Here is a 17,530-nt window from a genome sequence, read left to right as displayed (position 1 = left end):
GCTTAGGCCCACGCAATGTGGTGATGGTGCCACATGGGTAAGCCGAAGGGGGGAAAGGACATAAAAAAGGCATAGATATCAAATGCGAGATTGTCGCGACGCGGACACAGTAGGGCTGATGTGACATGGTGCACGCATCGGCAGGACTGAACTGCTAGGTTGATTCGATGGGCCCAGCCGTCGTACCTTGGTGGCTCAGCAGCATCGTCCTCGAATTGCAGCGACCTCGGGTGAGAACGAGCGACGATTTTGCATCGTGCCTTGCTACCCGACGCACCCCACGTTGCAGGCTCCAGGACACAATTGCGAGTGCGATAGCGAACAGGGGAATCAGCAAAGTCAAAACAAAGGCGTACATTGGATCCCTCCACCTACGAATGCCAGGAACAATCTGGTTAGCCGTGTGGAACTGGAACTGGTGCTCCGTCATTGCTCCCCGATTGTCGCTCCAGGGCTTTTCCCTCCTCCGTTAGGGACACCCTGCGGATCCGCCAATGGAGAGGCGAGGTGCGGGACGGCCGTCAGGATGGCCAGTGCGACTGGGCCCCGAAGCCCCCGAAACCGAGGGTCCCGATGCGGGCTTGGTCGCTCGCTGATGCAATCGAGATGTGAAGTACGAGGAAGGCATAGCTTGTCCTGAAGAATGACGGATACGTCTTCAGTCATATAGCATGATTACGCCGTATTGGAATCTCGACTCCCGTCGCCAGACTCTTACCATATTCAATCGCACCTGCCGCCTCCACCCGCCAGCCATCTCCGTCCCTTACGGCATCACGGTACCTGCCAGCCCAGGTACAGGAAGGTCCCCACCACTGACCTCATCCTCTCACCACCCCCGCCAGAGCTTCCTTCCAGCTTCCAGCTTCCAGCTTCCAGCTTCCAGCGCACGGCTGCCATGTCGTCATCCGTCACGGCGACAAAAGTCACCACGACGCGGGGCAGCAGCGATGCCGCCGCCGTCGACAAGATGACCCTCTACAAGGTGCGATCCCATCAGCGGGCGGCGAGAAGCCTCGATGAAGTTCCTTCATCCGCAGCGCAATGCACGCGCGCCCGTAATCCTCGAGCCATCAAGAACATGTACACTGACAAGACCCCCAGCTGATCATGACGCCCGTCATCTTCGTCTCCTTCCTCGTCTCCCTCGCCTGGGTCGATCTGCGCTACACGCTCATGCGCTACCGCGGCCGTCAGAGCGACAGCAGACTGCCCGCGTGGCTGCACCACCTGGTCTACCGGCCCGCTCACGCGCATGACGGGGGGAAACCCCCGAGCGCGGCAGGAGGCGGTCGTGGCCAGACGACGGGCGGGTACTACCGCACGAAGCAGAAGGAGCTGGCCAAGATGGAAATGGCCGATGCCTTTGAGATCCGCACCCACGTCGCCGCCGCCCTGGCTGCCCTTGTCGCCGTCGCCGCGTGGACGAGCGTGTCGCTTCTGCGCTGGGTCTGGACGTCTGTGGCTGTCTGAGACGAGAGGAAACGGAGCAAGCAGACATGGAATGTGCCTCTATGAAGCGATGCCCCCCCAGGATATATGGACAAACATGGACAGGCGACGCCTCGCATCAAGTCAACCGTGGGAGAAGCAGGCGTGTCTGCACTTCCTTCTCACGCACGTGCTCGCGCTTTTGAATTCCCTCTCTCGACTAACATAGGCGCGTCTTGCTGACGATGCAAGCTGGACCTACGTCCGTGGGCGACATACTGTGTGAGAAGCATGACAATGGTAGCTTGGTCGACGAGCCAGCGCGTCCGTCTTCTCCGGCACTGTCTTCGTCTTGTCTCGTGCGCAACCACCAGGTGTCATCATGGCGATAGCGAGGAGTCTCTGCTGAACATCGAGGATATGGACTTGGAAGGTCGATTGCTGTCAGAAGCAGGAAGAAGGAAAAAGCGGGAGACGCACGTCGCGCAGCTTTTAAGCGGCAAAAGGAGAAAAGATAGCGGTACGCCGTGATCGCAGGTTGCCTGAGCAGACCCAATACGAAGCCACGCAGAGGACCTTGGCTACCTGACCTGAAGGGCTATAAACAGAGCTGGATGAGGAGACAGCTGTGCAGTGGGGGGCAGTACGGGCAGAGCTATCACACATGTCGTCGATAAGCCCAGTATCGCTTGCCTTGTTTAGATGCAAAATGAAAAGGGCGCGGTTTGACTTCGCCACCATGGAAAGAGATATATATTCATGAAGTATTCGGCCGCCTGGTTTCATCTCCCCTCTATCAAAACGTCTCAACGAGGCTGTTTCTCGGTCTTGCGTTGACCTCACTTCGTCCCTCCACGCTCTCATTATCCTGTCCAAAAGTGCACACGCATTCATTCTCGTAGCAGCATCACTGGCCAGATGCAAAACGACAAATCCCCATGACGAGGCATCACCACTCTCACCCCTTTCCACAGTCAAGCACCCACGATGCATGGTTACATACCAAGAGGCGCTTCACTGCGCCGCCTCACAAGGGACCAAGCTCCGCGGCCTGCACAGCGGCGGCGGCGGCGGCGGCGCCGTCCGCCCGCCAGATGAGCCTCATCTGCGGAAGGCTCACCTCCCAGACGACCTGCTCGTACACGCTCTCCACGACGAACCCGGCCCCGCGGTACAGATGCACCGCCGCCTCGAGCGAGCCCATCGTGTGCAGCATCACCTCCTCCACGCCCGCCGCCCGGACGTGCGCCATGACGGCGTCGAGCATCTTCCGACCGACGCCCAGCCCCCGCGCCGCGGGGTCGACGATGAAGCCCCGCAGCTGCGCGCTCCGGCGGCGTGGCGCGGCTCCCGCGACGTCGGCGTCGCTCGCGTCGAGGAGCACCGTGCCGAGGATGCCGTCGTCCGGTCCCAGGGCCGACCAGACCTGCGACGTCGGGCTCGAGGCGAGGCGGGCGAGGATGTCGCCAAAGTCGCGCGCGAGGGCCGTCTCGAAGGCGAGGCCCCACCCTGTGATGGCGTGGTAGTAGGCCATGTGCATGTCGAGGCAGCGGGCGAGGAAGCCCGGTCGGTAGCCGGGGAGGACGCGGACGGCCGGCGGTGATGGCGCTGCGCGGTCTACGGGGCCGGCGTGGTGATTCAGGGCGGCTTGCGTGCAGGCCGCACCCCGTGGCGTCAATTTCGGCGGGTCCGTTGCCGTCACGAGGTCCATTTGAACGAGTTCCTCGAGGGCCGCGTTGGTAATGGCATCATCTTTGTCTAATGATGGTATCGAACATTGGTTGCCTGTTTTTAAGAGCAATTGAAGGGCAGGAATGGATAGGCGGGTGTCGGTGAGGATATGTTGGATAGATTCCAAGTCTTGCGCAAGGTCTCGAGAGACATGAGAACCGACCTTGCCCGCCAGGTGATTTGTGACCATTATGATGATGCGCTGCTGTATAAAGCCTGACTACGATCGTGCTCTGTCGCGGCGCGTTGCCATTCCATTCTGTTTATATGTCAGAACTGAAGCCACTGACGCAGTGAGTCATGGGAAGGGCGCGCCCAGGCTGGGCGGGTTGACATTCGAGTTGCCGTGTTGCGGAATCCTTCGCGTAGTGGAGTCCATAATCGCAAAGGAATACACGGACAACCACCTCATGAACGGTCGAGTTTGCTGGGGGCCAGCACCACAGCCCACTTGCACCAGTTCCCTCGTGTTCTTGTTGATCCACGAGTCTCGATCTTGCTTTGCACCATGGTTGCTACGATCGTGACAAGAGGGGAACCGGAGCTCTGCCTCCTTTGAGTAAAGACGGGGGCGGGGGTGCAAGCTGTCGGAAACCGGAGGGGGTACAAATTCGACGACACACCGACGACCAGTATACGGCTTCTGAGAAGTGAACATCAAATCTGTGCCTACCTGTCGACGCCCATGCTGCCCTGTTGACTCCGGGTCGCCAGGCTTACGACCAACATCGATGCTTTGGTGATTCTGATGCCGTTCGACCAGAGGAATGTCCTGCTGGCAGCGGCACGCTGCACGGAGTCTTGCATCCTCTCATACAGTTCAGCACGCCAAACTCAAGCAAACGGCAAATGAGCCGTTCCCGGTCGTACTGCTTGATCTGTATTACTAGGTCTGGCTCCAAGGCACCTTGCCACACATGCCGAGTGGCATGCCATATACACTCCTCGCTCGATAATCTGGTCGAGACTAAATTGGATGTCGACCTGATTAGTGCACTGCCGGTGATTCACGACACTCACTGCAACCTCATAGAACATTGTGTCTACTTAGCTCAGCCTGTGTGTTCATGCCCTGGGATGGCCGCTCACATTGCATGTAAAGGTCTCGTCCATGGTCACAAAGTTGCATGTAGATGCCACGCTGGTCTACACGGCGACAATGATGCTCCAGAGCCTGGCCCGCACTTGTAATGTACTGAGTACTATTTAAAGGGCACCTGGACCATGGTCTGTTTCGTTTTGAGAGTAGTTTTATATGCTGCCATACTTAAATGAACCACCTTCAACCACTCGCACCGCACAACACGCAACCTAGGGCCAGGCAGGGTGACCGGTTGCGTAATGAGGCATGGATATTTCCCTCCCTGACGCTCTAGATCTTCAGAATAGCGACGAAGCGGGCATGGCATGTGACCGCAGGGCCTTTAAAGACTATGTTCTGTATTGAGTTGCGCAAGCCATTGTCGACAAAACGTAGCGCCACAGGAAAGCCAACAACCAAAAACATTAAAACACAATCAAAATTAAATAAAGTCCACAAACCAGTCTATCAATAACTCATCGATATGCTGGCTTGAAGCATCATTGACCGGCAGGTGGAGGCGTGGTGTGATGCTCGACAATCCCTCGACCTGAACATTGACCGTGAGACCGGTCATGGCCACGTACCACGGAACAGTTTGAGGTCAGAATATAAACTGAAGCACAAGCCATTGATATCCAAACCTACAGCCAAAGCGTGTAAAGTAGTTCGCAAAGCCCGATGGTTCCGTGTAGATTGTGGTGAAACTCCCAATGGACGCGGCTGCCAAAGGGGACTACCGCCCTTCGGCGTAGGGTCGACAAGACATGGTTGAGGTTTGCTGAAAGCTGACCCGTGTTTCTTCATCGCAAACAACTGTTTGGCCTGACGCCCGCAGAGACGACAGACGGACTGCCGCACGTATGCCTTAGCCTATGGCGCTCACAGCAACGTGCCGGATGCACACATACAAGGCCTGCACACATACAAGGCCGATCATGCCGCCCCTGGAGATACAGAGTACCTGCTGGAGATGGCTCCGGCAGGTGTAGAAGTGTCTAGGTGGAACGAGTTGACTTGCAAAGCACAGGTTCTCCACGGTGCCCATCATGGAGCCAAGATGGCTTTGAGCTTTGCAGACTACCTACAAAACCCCGTGCGAAGTGAGACGCATATTGTAGCTTAACGTTGACGCTCGTGGAGAATAGGTTTTAAGTCCTATCAAAAGAGATCCTTCCGTTTTCAGTTTGCTTCTTAACATAGTGATGCACCTGCCGGGTCGCTGCTCTACTGTACAGCACATTCTCACCTCGGCACTCGATCATCTGCCCATGACAGGGGCCAGGTTCGCGCTGACATGCACCACTGGCATCAAGAACAACCAGTGCAGACCAGACTACTCTACCCCTCCGACGTGGGCACAGGTCCTTGCACTGGACAGCGTCTAGCGCACTAAAGGGACGTAACACATTCGTGTTTCCCCCACGCTATTTCGCCTGATGCAAATCTCCAATATCCAGCCTGGGTTTAGTGCAGGAGCCTATCTGGTCCGTCTGGATGCTCGGAGAGTGAGGCAACTTACCCACGCTTCGATTGGGAGAAGCTCGGAATGCCAGCAGAGGGGGGAGAATGAGCACACAGCCAGGGACTAGCGTGGGGGAGATATTGGCAGACCCAAGGAGCTCAGTGGCTGGCCGCTCAATAGAGGAGGCACTGGTTTGGACACGGCGGTCAAATGAGGGCATCCTTCGCCATAACTGCCTTGGGAGCAGCCAAGCGGTCCACCATGCCGAGGCTGACGGCCGTCAATATCTATTGATGTCAGTGGTTCAACAAGTCCCCGAGCTTACCAGCTGCGCTAGAGCCAATGAAGATGTTATCGTCTTCTGTTGGGTAGGTTGCTGTCTTGCACCCTGATATTCAGATCAGCCATTCCGGGGTCAATCAGCCAGACGTTGACTGTTGAGCATTGTGGCGTCGACTTCAGGACCTATTGCTCCGAGCTGAAGTGCTATGTCGAGGAGCTGCTGCTGGTAATTCGAGGACTGACGGCATGACTGGCAGCAAATCTTGGCCGCGGTATAATACTAATTGCGTCGAGACCACACAGGGTCCCTTGCTGGCTAGTTTTCACCGACGAGCAGAAGCAATGAAGAGACGACTGTTCCACTTTCAGCTTGTCTAGCCAAAAAGGTGCTAAGCGCGGTAGTTGATTTCTCCTCGCGACGATGTTGAGGAATGTTGGAGGAAAGTTGTGGGGGTTCGTCAAGGCGAAGACTGGTTGCTGCTTGGCCCAAATCCGAGAAGAGCGAGCGTCGTGGTTGTCTTGACGAAAGGAGAAGCAAGATGGGTGTTCAGGCAGCATCGAGAGGGCGGGTTTGGACTATGAAAAGGCGATGCGAGGCACGTGGTTGTCTTGGAGGTGAGACGGCGGACGACTGGAGACAAGATACCGCCTCACACCTGGTAAAGTAATCATTGGGCCAGAGTCGGTGAGTTAGGACGGGATATGACAGTGAGACAGGCAATACATGGCGCGATGGCGCGTTCCCTGTGCGAGGAGTCTGGCGCAACAGAGCAAGTCGGTGAAATGGAGAAGAAACCATTGCCCGTGCTCTGCGTAATTGATATGACGCTCGAAGCGGTCACCAAGGGTTGTAAGGATATTAAGTTTCTCCCTTTTTCTTTTCCTAACCCGGTCGGAGGTTCCTTGGAGATGAAGATGGAAGAAGGTGCTGGAAACTGGCAAAACGACCAAGTCAAAGGGTTCTCACATCAAGGATTCAGAGGTGACATGTCAACTGCACAAGGTACCTAGATGCCTGCCTACCGTAGGCAAGTGAGGCAGGTTGAGATCTGCTGCTGCTGCCAGAGGTGTTGTCTTGTGATGCAGCATCAAGACATACGCCTTCCTTTTGGTGTGACGGTGCTCTGTCGTAGTTGCTTCGGGTCCGTAGATCGGTTGCGTGGCGTCAGTGGGTGACTTTCTTGCTGCATTTGCAGGTGCCAGAGGCATTCCGCCGAGTGTGCCGTGTCGCTCTTGCTCTCCTCGATGGCAGGTCTCGCAATCTCGGCTTCATGAAGTCACCTGCTGCTTCTGATCGCATCTTTCACATAGGCAACTAGGTAGGTGTACTGTAGGTAGGTGTACTGTAGGTACCTAAGTGAGTATTGACAGATTGACAGAGTCAATGAAGGAGGCGGGCGGTGCAAAGAGGAAGGAGCTGCATGCGGAGCCTAACACCAATGTAGCTGCCCTTCTCGCCCACACTCGAGCTGCCTTGCGTCCTTCCCCTCACCCTCCCCCCCCCCGTCTAGGTAGGTACCATGGGAAGGCAAGGTAGGTAGGTACCTAGGTGAGGTAGGCTACGCGGGCACCTTTGGCCCTCGCACCCTGCCATGCCTGTCGTGACAGCCTTCAACCTTTACGTTGCCCATTCTTCGGATGTTTTCTAATCTCACTTTTCCTTTTCCCAGAGCCAGTTCCTCGGATCCCAGACACAAAAGATGGACCGACCCTCTTCCCCAAACCTGCTTCGATTTCACTGGTCCAGAATCGCAGGCGTTCCTCTCCCGCTCGCCGCCTCGCATCCTCGCCTCCTCGTCACCCAACCCCCAGGTCGCTCAAGTTCTGCCAGGTCACGCACAGGGGACCAACAGTGTCTGATGCACCTGGCCGGGGCTGACGGACGCCAATCCCGAGCACTAGCAGGCCCTCCGACACCATTGACGACGATCCTCACTGCTTCTTCAGACCCTGACTCCTTTCTAGAAGCCAGACATGCAGTCCTGAACAAGGCGCCGACACTGAACGGCGGCGGAACGTCGGATTCATCACTCTGGATGCACGGGATAGCCCCACCTCTCACCGCTTGATGGCGATGCGCAACTTCCCCTGTAATCAATCGGAAGTTGGGTGTCCTGGCCCTCCGAACCGACTATCTGTCGTTCCTTGTGGAGCCCTGCATTTTCTGGTCCCAAATGATGCCTATCATGAAGATTCAGCTTGGGCCCCATTCGCCCAGCCTCCAGTCGGGTCTAGATTGATGTCTCGAGATAGATGAGTCTCATGGCCAAACTCTGTTTTCTGATGATGCTCCCCAGCCTCCCAGTCAGAACAGCCTCGCGACTGTCTACCCCCCGGGCCGAAGACCAGGTTGTCAGCACCACGGAGCGGCACGAGCACGCAAGCTGCTGAGATGTGAGCTGGGTCGAGGCGAGGTCTCTCTCCGTTCAGGTTGCATGTCGCATGTCGCATGCCAGGGCACGTACCCATGGCCATACGAACAGTCCTTGACGTGCCGGACCCCGATTTTCCGTGCTTCTCACAACGCATTGCAGCTGACTTTCCTACCCTAGACCAGACGCGAGACGGATCCATTCCTGTGTCTACGGTTCTCGCGCTCGTCGAAAGGACGCACTGTGACATACTCCATTATGCCTAAGCTTTGTAGCATCCGACGGCTACCAGCTGCTCGCCGCCGCGAGGTATCGGCGTCTCAACGTTGAGGAGTATGCCATCACGAGGGGCGAGGGCCCATTTCTCCAGCCGAGCCACGGCATTAAACCACGCGAACGAGCTAAGCAACCGACCTGGATCGGCGGCACTTGGAAGCGCCATTTGCCCTATGCATGTTTTGAATTACTTATTCATTTAGCGCTCTGGAGTTGACATGACAAGCCCTCAAGTCCTAAGGAGCCGAGCTAGTGGTGCCAGACCTGGCTAGCTGCAACGCCGTCCGATATTGTCCATTAGGCTGAATCAAGAAGTGTTTGATTTTCAGGAGGGCTTCGCCGCTGGCGCTCGCTGATTATTGCCCCAGGCATAGGTGGATGTGGGGGCCCTCATCAAGAGGCAGGTCCTCCCGTAAGTCAACGGATCCTAGCTGCACATCAGCCCTGATCGACAACTGGCGCGGCATCAAGGGTGCCCACATACCATCTCCAGCGCGTGGCCAGATCAGAGTTCGTCCTATCTCGACTTCCGTCTGGTCCTGCAACCTCTTCGTGTACCCTTCCAGACTCTGGCGCGAGGAGCATCACCTTCCCGCTCCGGTCGTGTAGATCATACAATGCTCCATCATCTTGGACGAGGCATCTTGACTACGACAACAGCCGCGGAGAAAATGACGTTAGTGGTCTCAAAGTTGTACTGACTGAAACGACAAGCTGACACTACGAGCTGACCTTTCTTCCTTGCCACTTGCTTGAGCATAAGGCATGAACCCATCAAGTACTAGCCGACTGTGAATTGCTGATTGCTCTTCGGGTCGCCACAAAACTTCTCGGCACAACAACGGCTTGTACAGGTAGTCTTCCTGTTTCTGCCCCGTTAGTCACCCCGAAGCTCGGCTGGCAAGCCCTGTAGGATGGTGCAAGCAAACCGCTGAAAACCTCTGAGACTTGCTGATTCGCTACTGCCGGCCCGGAGGGTTATGAATATGAACTACGGCTGTGGAAATTGGCTGGATTTCGATTGCTGCGGCAGCCAAATCTGATCATATGGACCTCCCCTCCACCACGCTATTACGAGCCCTTTTTTCCTGCGTCCTCAGAGTCAGGGACCACTTTCCAGATGTATGGCTCCCACATCGAGATCCCCTCTCGCTTTAACTTGTATGATGTTCCGGTTTAAGCACAACTGAACCAAGAAACTCTCCAGTCCCCAAATAAGGCAGTGACAGTCACAGAATATGGCTCTTGATCCCGGTCATGGGAGGGCTGCCAAGAGACGACACCGGCAGAGTCCGGACTCGGTTACTTCCTGACCTGACAGGTTTCGGCATGGGACGAGGGGCAGATTTGCGTTGGCGCGAATCCATGGTACGTGCCCCTAGCCAATTCACCACCACCACGTCGTGTCTTTGGGCACAGTTACATACTAGCTCAACCAACAACAAATGGACCTCGTCTTTTATCAACGACGATACTATTGAGATCTGAGCACGATCATCTCCGTGCACGCAAGCGAGAACAGCCGATGCTTGCCGCCTTGACGCATCGCAGATTCTCAGGCCTCAGAGCGCGCCCCTGCAGCTTGCCTCCACACACAGCGCATGCTCCGGGCCCAGGTCCCCCTCTCTATAGACTTTCTTGAGCTGCATCACTCCGTCAGGGATGCACTGACTGTAGTTTAGCAAGTCGTCATCTACTAGCCAGTCTTCTCGATCTTTCCCGGATGGCTGGCCCACCCCCTTCTGGGATCCCTGTCACCAAGTTCGATGGGATAGGGTTCGGATGCGAAATCAACATGGCATGTCTGTTTCTGATCAATCGAGAATGAGCCATGGGGAGAGGAATGGAATCAGGGGGATCTGAGCAGAGCATGCTAACCATGGTCCAATGTCTTGCGTATGAGACGATACAACACCTCCTCCCCCCCCCCCTCCCCGCCCAAGCGCGACCATTGGCGGTACCGTCATGGTCCGGCCGTAGCTGAAGGGGTGTGTGGGAGGTTTTTCTGCTCAGCTGTAGTCTGTGGCAGTCGTCTGCAGCGCCAAAGATCTATCTGGCTTGCCGTCAGGCCCAGTTCACCCTTCGACGAGTAGATACTTTGGGGCACAATCCAACGACAAGGCATTTCGAGGCATGTCAAACAGAAGCCATCGAAGCAGTTCCATATAGCGATCCGAGGAAGCGCCTTCGCCCATGGAGTTTCAGCCTCTGACCAAAGCCCAAATAAGAGAGACCACCCTTTCTTTTCCCTGTCGTCCATGCCTCTCATTGCATAGTTACCGCAAAGTTCTTCAAGGTCCATTTTTATCTTGCTTCTTATTCCTGCCCCCCCTGTTAGCCACCCCCCTTCATCGGACAACTGGCTGTGCCAGCTCATAACCCTTCCACATGTCTTCCCCTCTGAGGATCCCTGAAGTATAGGACCGATCCCTTTGTGGAGGGGGCGGTTACCTTCCAACCTGGTTACCACGACCGGCACCATCCGTTGCAAGCTCTCCGACAACCTCGGAACCCTTGTTCCCTTGACGCTCACCAGTCTCCTTACGGCTCGACCGACTGATTTCCGGCGTGAGATATTCCGCTTCGCAGATACTCTCAAACTCTTGCTGGAATTCAAGTGCGGTGCTCTCTTCTTGTCATACCAGGTTTGCCTCCACCACGGCCCCAGATTGCCTCAGAGCTAGTGCGGGATCCTGGCCCAGTACTCATACCTGGGAAACGCACGAGGCCCTGCCCTTGAGAGGCCTACCACCGGACGACAGAGGCGACGTCGAAAGAGCCATTGTGAGCCGACGACCAGCAGGTTCAAATCGTCGCATTAACGGGAGAGTGCTTATGGCCAGTAAGACTTGGAGAGTCAATCAACCATCCGATCTGACGAGCGGTTCACGCTACGAAGCCCCGGCCGCCCGTGTGGGATAACCTGTTGTCATTTCGCCTGCCAACCTACCAGCAAAGCACCCAGCTGGACACTTCCTGGGTCAAAGCGTGACGCAACCGTGAGAAGGCCCTACGCCGACGCCGCCTCATCGCCAATCGCCCTCAGGATTGTCTTCCGCACCAGACCGAGGGATCCCGCTTCGGCTCAGTCAGTTCAAAGAAAGGGGCACAGAGTTCGATCCTGGCGAAGCGACGTACCTTGTGCTGGGCACTGATGGAAGAAGACACTTACAGATTAGGTGTCCTTGGGTAAAGCTCCCTCTCCGAACCTTTTTTTGGTCTAGGAAGTGAGAAACAAGGAGGATCGGCATTGCTTTCAAAGACACAACCACAGCCATATCGCTTGTATATCTCGTTATTCCGGAACAAGGTACACTCGCGCGTTGCGTTCCACATAGCGCACGAATCTACGGAACGAAGACAAATCTTAGGTCGCAACACAGCATATCAAAGCCTGAAGATAGAGCTATCATCGTCTGCCTTTGTCTTCCAAAAGACATGCCAGTAGCTGCAACGAGCCCTCGAAGTTATCAGACACCCTAGGTAAGCCAACAACTGCTGCAGGACCGAACACCATCGGCGGCTGGCTTCTGTACCTGCACATTGTGGCACGACTCTGCCTTGACCTCGACCTTGGTCGAGTAAACACGGGCCGTCAAGCGGCGGTACCCCAGATCACCCCCAGATCACCCACCCATTTATTTTTCATTTTCAGGGGAATTCCCACACCTTCAGCGTGTATCTTCCACTTTTGACTAAACCTTGGTCCTTTTTCCCCGATTACTTCATCCCTTGATAGCCGCACGACAAGTCTCGGGCAGTATTTGACAATAGAGTGCTGCTCTGGGGCCTTGAAGTAGCCAGAAGGAACAAGACTGATCGTAAGATAGAATACCAGCAAGCGTCGCAAGCTCACAAAATCCGTCTTTGCTCCCCGCTCAAACGAACAAACGAGCCATACCCGTCATCAAACGCCACATAGTTGACCAGCAAGGACACGCTTAGTTGTTGTGTAAAGCCTTTAAGGCCATCGGGCCAGCAGCAACTTCCATTCTCTGCTTCTTCTTCCCGAGAGCCGAGTCAACCTCCCATCTCAGCACGCATAAAGGGCTACAAGCAAGGAAGAAGTGTCGAATCGACCAGGCGCAGATTGGCTCCAGACCCCCGCCACAGAAGACCTCCCAACTCTGGTACGCCTCTCATCCCAGGCGCTGCACCTGCAGAACTCCAGTGCTTTGGCTCATTTCGATTGGTCCATCCTTCTACTCGCGCCTTGCCCTCCTAGTAGCTCGTCCCGCCTTTGGGCATACATATTGTCCCAAGCATCCGACCGAGGAAGACCATAGCGTGTTCCTTTATCTTTCCATCGAGGACCCAGCCTCTACTCTTGGAGATAGTCCGTCAACCAGTTTGTCTCGGCGTTTTCCGTCTTGCCGCCTGTTGTGTGGTCACTTGGCTGCGTGCTGGCTTTGACAAGCGCAGTACCAATTATTTGACAGTCGGCTCATCAATCTCGACTGAACCCACCCTTGCCAACACAAAACACACCACCTGCAGGCTTTCCCTCCCTGTGACATCTCTCTAGGTTTTCTCGTGTCCCGACTCGGGCTTTCCAAAGCCAAAGATTCCACGCTGGCCCTCAACAAGAAGAAACACACTGCACATTACCCTACCCCACCGCTATCGAGCAAAGATCACGCAAGGCAAGCCATCATGGCATACCAATACCCGCCTCCGCAAGTGTCTTCACATGCTGCGCAGGCCAACATGCCAGCCGTAGGATATGGCTCAGACTACCGAGAAGGACCGCCGAGCAGCAACAGTGCTTCCATGGAAATTCGGACAACTGACGGAGGGGTGCGCAAAGACTCGTTTCCACTTGCCAGTCAAAGACTAAAGCATTCTACATCTACGCCTGACGTTAGGCCGCTGCAGAGCAGTACGACCGACGCGTCTCAGCTCGCTCTTGCCGCGGACAAGCGGAGGAACAAACTGGGTTACCATCGAACGTCGGTGGCTTGTGGTGAGTTCATTCCCATGACGTCTTTGCGAGTTCCCAAGATGGCCAGAGAACTCACGTTGGCTAGGTCACTGTCGACGACGGAAGATCCGTTGTATCCCATCCACATCTGATGTCCAAGGCCGCTGCGTCAACTGTATTCGACTGAAAAAGGAATGCAGCTTCTTTCCCGTCGACCAGCAGCCGACCGCCGATACTAGGCCCAAAGCGCCGTCACGAGCGTCCACCAGCTCCAAGATGGATTCTGCGTCTCCCTCGCCCGCATTGGCTCCACGACACCCCCCTGAAGGATTATCTACGGGTTTGCAATACTCGCCGTTAGATGTGCCTGGAGCACAGAATGTTGCACCACAGTTGGGTATGAAGACTAATGATGCTGAAGGTTATTCTTCGGAGTCGAAATGTAAGCAACGCCGCGTCCTCGTGAGCCGGTAACGATCGCTGACCTGAAGACACAAGTGACATCGAGTGCTAGCTCTAGACACTTTGATATGGGTGGACCGCAAATGCAGAATTGGATGGCTGCCGAGGGCAGTCCTAATCCCGCCACAAGACCGCTTGACTCGAACGCGTCCTGGAGAGCCTACGCAGGCACCGATTCTCCCATTACACCGTCCTTCTCGCCATACACACCGAATGCACCAAACCCACCAGCAGGCTGGGCGTCAGCGTCAAACTCCGAACACGGCGTTCGGGAAGACATACCCTGGACGGCCTACGCTCCCGCTCCACCTCGAGCTGTGTCTTATAGCAGCGAAAGTCACGTTTCCCCGCCGTACCAGTCGATACAGCAACACGGACGGCCGTTTGAGCGAACGGGACACAGTGTGCCTGCTGACATGTACCCTCAGTCTGTGCAGACCAACGTTACTGTTTCCGGAAGTGGCCCGGCTTCCACTATGACGCAAGGAGGCTCGGTTCCTGGTGGTGTTCTGCCATCAAACAATTACGGATCGTGGCAACAGCAATATCAATTTTCGAGACCGTCTGGAGAAGGTTACGGGAATTGGGCGTACGGCGACCAAGGCTCGCACCCATCTGTTCATCCAAGTGAACAGATACCAACATCCAATGACCACCCTGCGCAACCCGTCGGCATGTATTACTCGGGTCGGTAGGAAAACTGCGACTTGAGCACCACTGCCACCACACCTGTCGACCCAAGTGTGATGTCATGAGGAAAGGCAGAAAATATATATATACCCCTCGTTCAACCCTTGGACGCGCTGGTGTAAAGGCAGCGATTTTAAAGTACACGCGAAAAACGACAAGATCAGACGTGGATCGTTCATGCACGAAGACGTATCGGGCAACCGCAGCGTCGTGATGGAACGAGTGTGCGCAAAGGCGAGCACTAAGCGAGTCAGGGGTCCCAACTCTGGTGCGGCAACGATGACGTTGACAGCATACAGACACCTCGCGGCGTAGAGGTTCTTCTGGATAAGTTCTGGTTTGGGAGAAAGAGTACTGACGAGGAATGTTATATGCTTTTGGTGGGTAGATGGTCTGCAAGACATCTCAAGGCACTGGGAAACGTGGGTGAGGGAGGTGCCGTCGGTTTAAGGTTGAGGATGCAAGGGAGAGCCCTCGGAGAGGGGGGTCTGTTTTCCCACTAGTTCGGGGGTTTCCAGACTCGGACATGACCCGGTGAACAGGGAGGAAACAGCAATTGGCGGCGTTCAACACGGACGGCACCTGGGCACAGCCATGACAAACGGACAGCATTCGCAAATGGGCACGACGAGAATTTTCAAGCCCTGGCCATGCAAGCAAGGAAGAAAGAAAGAAAGAAGAACGATGAAGAGCATGGGTTGGGCGCTCCACAACTTGATAGAAACGTCAGAATGGGAGCTACCAGGGGCAAGCTGCTTGGGGGCGATGATTCGATGGTCTTTTTCTCTCGTAGGCACTTCGATACGTGCGCCTTGGGAGGCGGGGAGGTGGGACTTTGGGAGTATTTTGCTTGATGCGTCTCTCCTGAGATACCCGTCCTGCGATTTTATGGCATGTATTCTTTACTTGGCTAAAAAGTGTGTTTATTATCATATGATCATTTCTTTGGCGCGCGAACGGTTGATGGGGAATAGTAGGACACTTGTTTCATTTCGCCTACGCAAACATAAAGGATTTGGTGGAGGATGGGCCACATGAAGGCGGCAAACAAATAGACGGCTCTACACGAGGAGTTTCTAGATTACGTTCTTGGCTCAAATTTCCTGTACTGAGCGCCTCGCGGTGCAACAAAAGCCCTGGAAGACGGCATCCATTCATCACCGAAAACCATGCAGACATCGTGAGTTTCTCCACTTCAAACAAACAGACACACACAGAATGTATCCCCAGTGACCGCCGACCGAGTACCTTAGCTGACAAGCTGCCAGGTCAGAACAAGCAGGGTCGAGTAGGCGGCGAGGCTCAGGCCGGCGAGCAGGGCGACGCTGTTGCCCGAGGTGCGAAATCTTTTAGCGGGCGCCTCGTCAGCGTCGGCCGGGTCGCGGTCGCCGGCGGCGTCGACGTCCGGGGCGGCAAGGAAGAACTGGCGGTTGCCCTCGTAGCGGCGGTAGATGGCGACGAGCATGACGGCGGCGCCGTAGACGGCGAAGAGGGCGCCGATGGCGTAGAACTCAGACGTGAAGATCTTGAGGATGATGAGGGCGAAGGAGAACTGGCCCAGGGCCGTGCGCATGTAGGCCCCCTCGAAGGTGCGCTGCGCTGCGCGGATCTCGACGAGTCTGCGGGCGCGGGGCGAGGTGGTTAGTTGGCATGGTCTGGGGACGCCGAGGCCGACAGCGGCCGAGAGGGGACGCACTCATCGGAGGTGAGGACCACGGAGCGGGCGCGGTGGAGGCGGAGGTGGAGGTGGTCTTCGGGGTTGGGCTAAGAGGCGTCAGCAGGTGTTTCACGGGGTAAAAGTCGGGGGTCCTGATGACGGTCTGCTTGGCTGCTCTGACAAGCGGACGGGGACCCAAGGCTGGCTGGGAGGTGGTTGACAGTGGTTGTTTGTGAGACGTACCTGGAACATGACGGGCAGTCCTTCACCTTGGACCCAGATAGAGACGAGGATGAACCAAGGCCGTCACGGTTCGTGTACAGGATATCGCTTCTACTGTCGTGACATGTAGCGACGACCTCTCCTGATGATGAGGGATGAATATCGATCCTGGATGGATGCCCCTTCTCAAAGTGAAAAGAGTCGACTTCGCTGGTAAGAGAAGGGTCAGAAGCAGAGTCTCTCCGTCACCCAAAGATCTGCACAAAGGTCTGCAGGACCTCTTGTGTACATGGCATGAAGCTGGTCGGACGTCCAGTTGACGATGCTTGGCGAGGTGATGCAGGCGAGATGATGCAAGCGCGAGAGCTGGATGAGGTGCTCGGCAGACCAGTGGTCCAGCTGATTCGCTCATTGGACCGTGAGCGACTTGGGTCCTAGCGCCCAGCGCTGGGACCAAGTCAAGTCACAAGACCTGGCGGCCGTTGCACACGTGCTCCGGCGATTAGATACGAGTCTCTACGGCGCTCTTTCCAGTACCAAAATCTATAATTGCCGAATCGGGCGACCGAGCATCACCAACGAGCTGAACTCGCAATGCCAGTACGCGTATGTGCCTTGCGGAACCGGAACCTAAACCTGCACTGGCACCTGCACTGGCACCTGCACTGGCACCTGCACCTGAACCTGAACCATCGGCATGCTTGATGTCATACCAATTGCAATACAGCAACAGCAGGCGATTGGACGTCATCGTCTTCCTGCCTGTCCCCCGCCCCAGGCCGCTTGTTCATCACTGTGAAACGAAAAGGGCCAACTGCAGCCTAGCCGCCGGGGCCGCCCAACAGGGTTGCAGTGCAGCATTGATTGCTCTCTGCCAAATGACTGACACTGCGTTTCGGGGGCAGAGTTGGGAAACAGTCCCCGGGCTGAAAAGGGGGGG

General features: G+C 55.8%; 6 protein-coding genes across 6 annotated transcripts; 3 read left to right on the top strand and 3 right to left on the bottom strand.

Moving 5' to 3' along the window:
• Positions 1 to 898: 898 nt before the first annotated feature.
• On the top strand, positions 899 to 1,473 carry D7B24_004541 (uncharacterized protein; the record flags this gene model as incomplete). The annotated part of the gene is made up of 2 exons (XM_028638709.1): positions 899 to 985; positions 1,105 to 1,473. The coding sequence occupies 2 exons, from the start codon at positions 899 to 901 to the stop codon at positions 1,471 to 1,473; spliced, it is 456 nt and encodes a 151-aa protein (XP_028490210.1).
• A 985-nt stretch (positions 1,474 to 2,458) lies between these two features.
• Positions 2,459 to 3,352, bottom strand: D7B24_004540 (uncharacterized protein; the record flags this gene model as incomplete). Its single annotated transcript, XM_028638708.1, has 1 exon — positions 2,459 to 3,352. The coding sequence occupies one exon, from the start codon at positions 3,350 to 3,352 to the stop codon at positions 2,459 to 2,461; it is 894 nt and encodes a 297-aa protein (XP_028490209.1).
• A 3,370-nt stretch (positions 3,353 to 6,722) lies between these two features.
• D7B24_004539 (uncharacterized protein) lies at positions 6,723 to 7,123 on the top strand (the record flags this gene model as incomplete). Its single annotated transcript, XM_028638707.1, has 2 exons — positions 6,723 to 6,993; positions 7,077 to 7,123. 2 exons carry the CDS (start codon positions 6,723 to 6,725, stop codon positions 7,121 to 7,123), a joined length of 318 nt encoding a protein of 105 aa, XP_028490208.1.
• A 3,962-nt stretch (positions 7,124 to 11,085) lies between these two features.
• On the bottom strand, positions 11,086 to 11,421 carry D7B24_004538 (uncharacterized protein; the record flags this gene model as incomplete). Its single annotated transcript, XM_028638706.1, has 2 exons — positions 11,086 to 11,244; positions 11,350 to 11,421. The coding sequence occupies 2 exons, from the start codon at positions 11,419 to 11,421 to the stop codon at positions 11,086 to 11,088; spliced, it is 231 nt and encodes a 76-aa protein (XP_028490207.1).
• A 1,870-nt stretch (positions 11,422 to 13,291) lies between these two features.
• On the top strand, positions 13,292 to 14,716 carry D7B24_004537 (uncharacterized protein; the record flags this gene model as incomplete). The annotated part of the gene is made up of 3 exons (XM_028638705.1): positions 13,292 to 13,601; positions 13,666 to 14,001; positions 14,058 to 14,716. 3 exons carry the CDS (start codon positions 13,292 to 13,294, stop codon positions 14,714 to 14,716), a joined length of 1,305 nt encoding a protein of 434 aa, XP_028490206.1.
• A 1,244-nt stretch (positions 14,717 to 15,960) lies between these two features.
• D7B24_004536 (uncharacterized protein) lies at positions 15,961 to 16,620 on the bottom strand (the record flags this gene model as incomplete). The annotated part of the gene is made up of 3 exons (XM_028638704.1): positions 15,961 to 16,330; positions 16,408 to 16,475; positions 16,612 to 16,620. The coding sequence occupies 3 exons, from the start codon at positions 16,618 to 16,620 to the stop codon at positions 15,961 to 15,963; spliced, it is 447 nt and encodes a 148-aa protein (XP_028490205.1).
• Between the last annotated feature and the right edge of the window lie 910 nt (positions 16,621 to 17,530).

Source organism: Verticillium nonalfalfae (assembly GCF_003724135.2).
Source record: "Verticillium nonalfalfae strain VnAa140/NRRL 66861 chromosome Unknown scaffold_255, whole genome shotgun sequence".
Lineage (NCBI taxonomy): Eukaryota > Fungi > Ascomycota > Sordariomycetes > Glomerellales > Plectosphaerellaceae > Verticillium > Verticillium nonalfalfae.
Note: the sequence above shows the minus strand (reverse complement) of the source record. Positions and strands in the feature narration are given on the sequence as shown.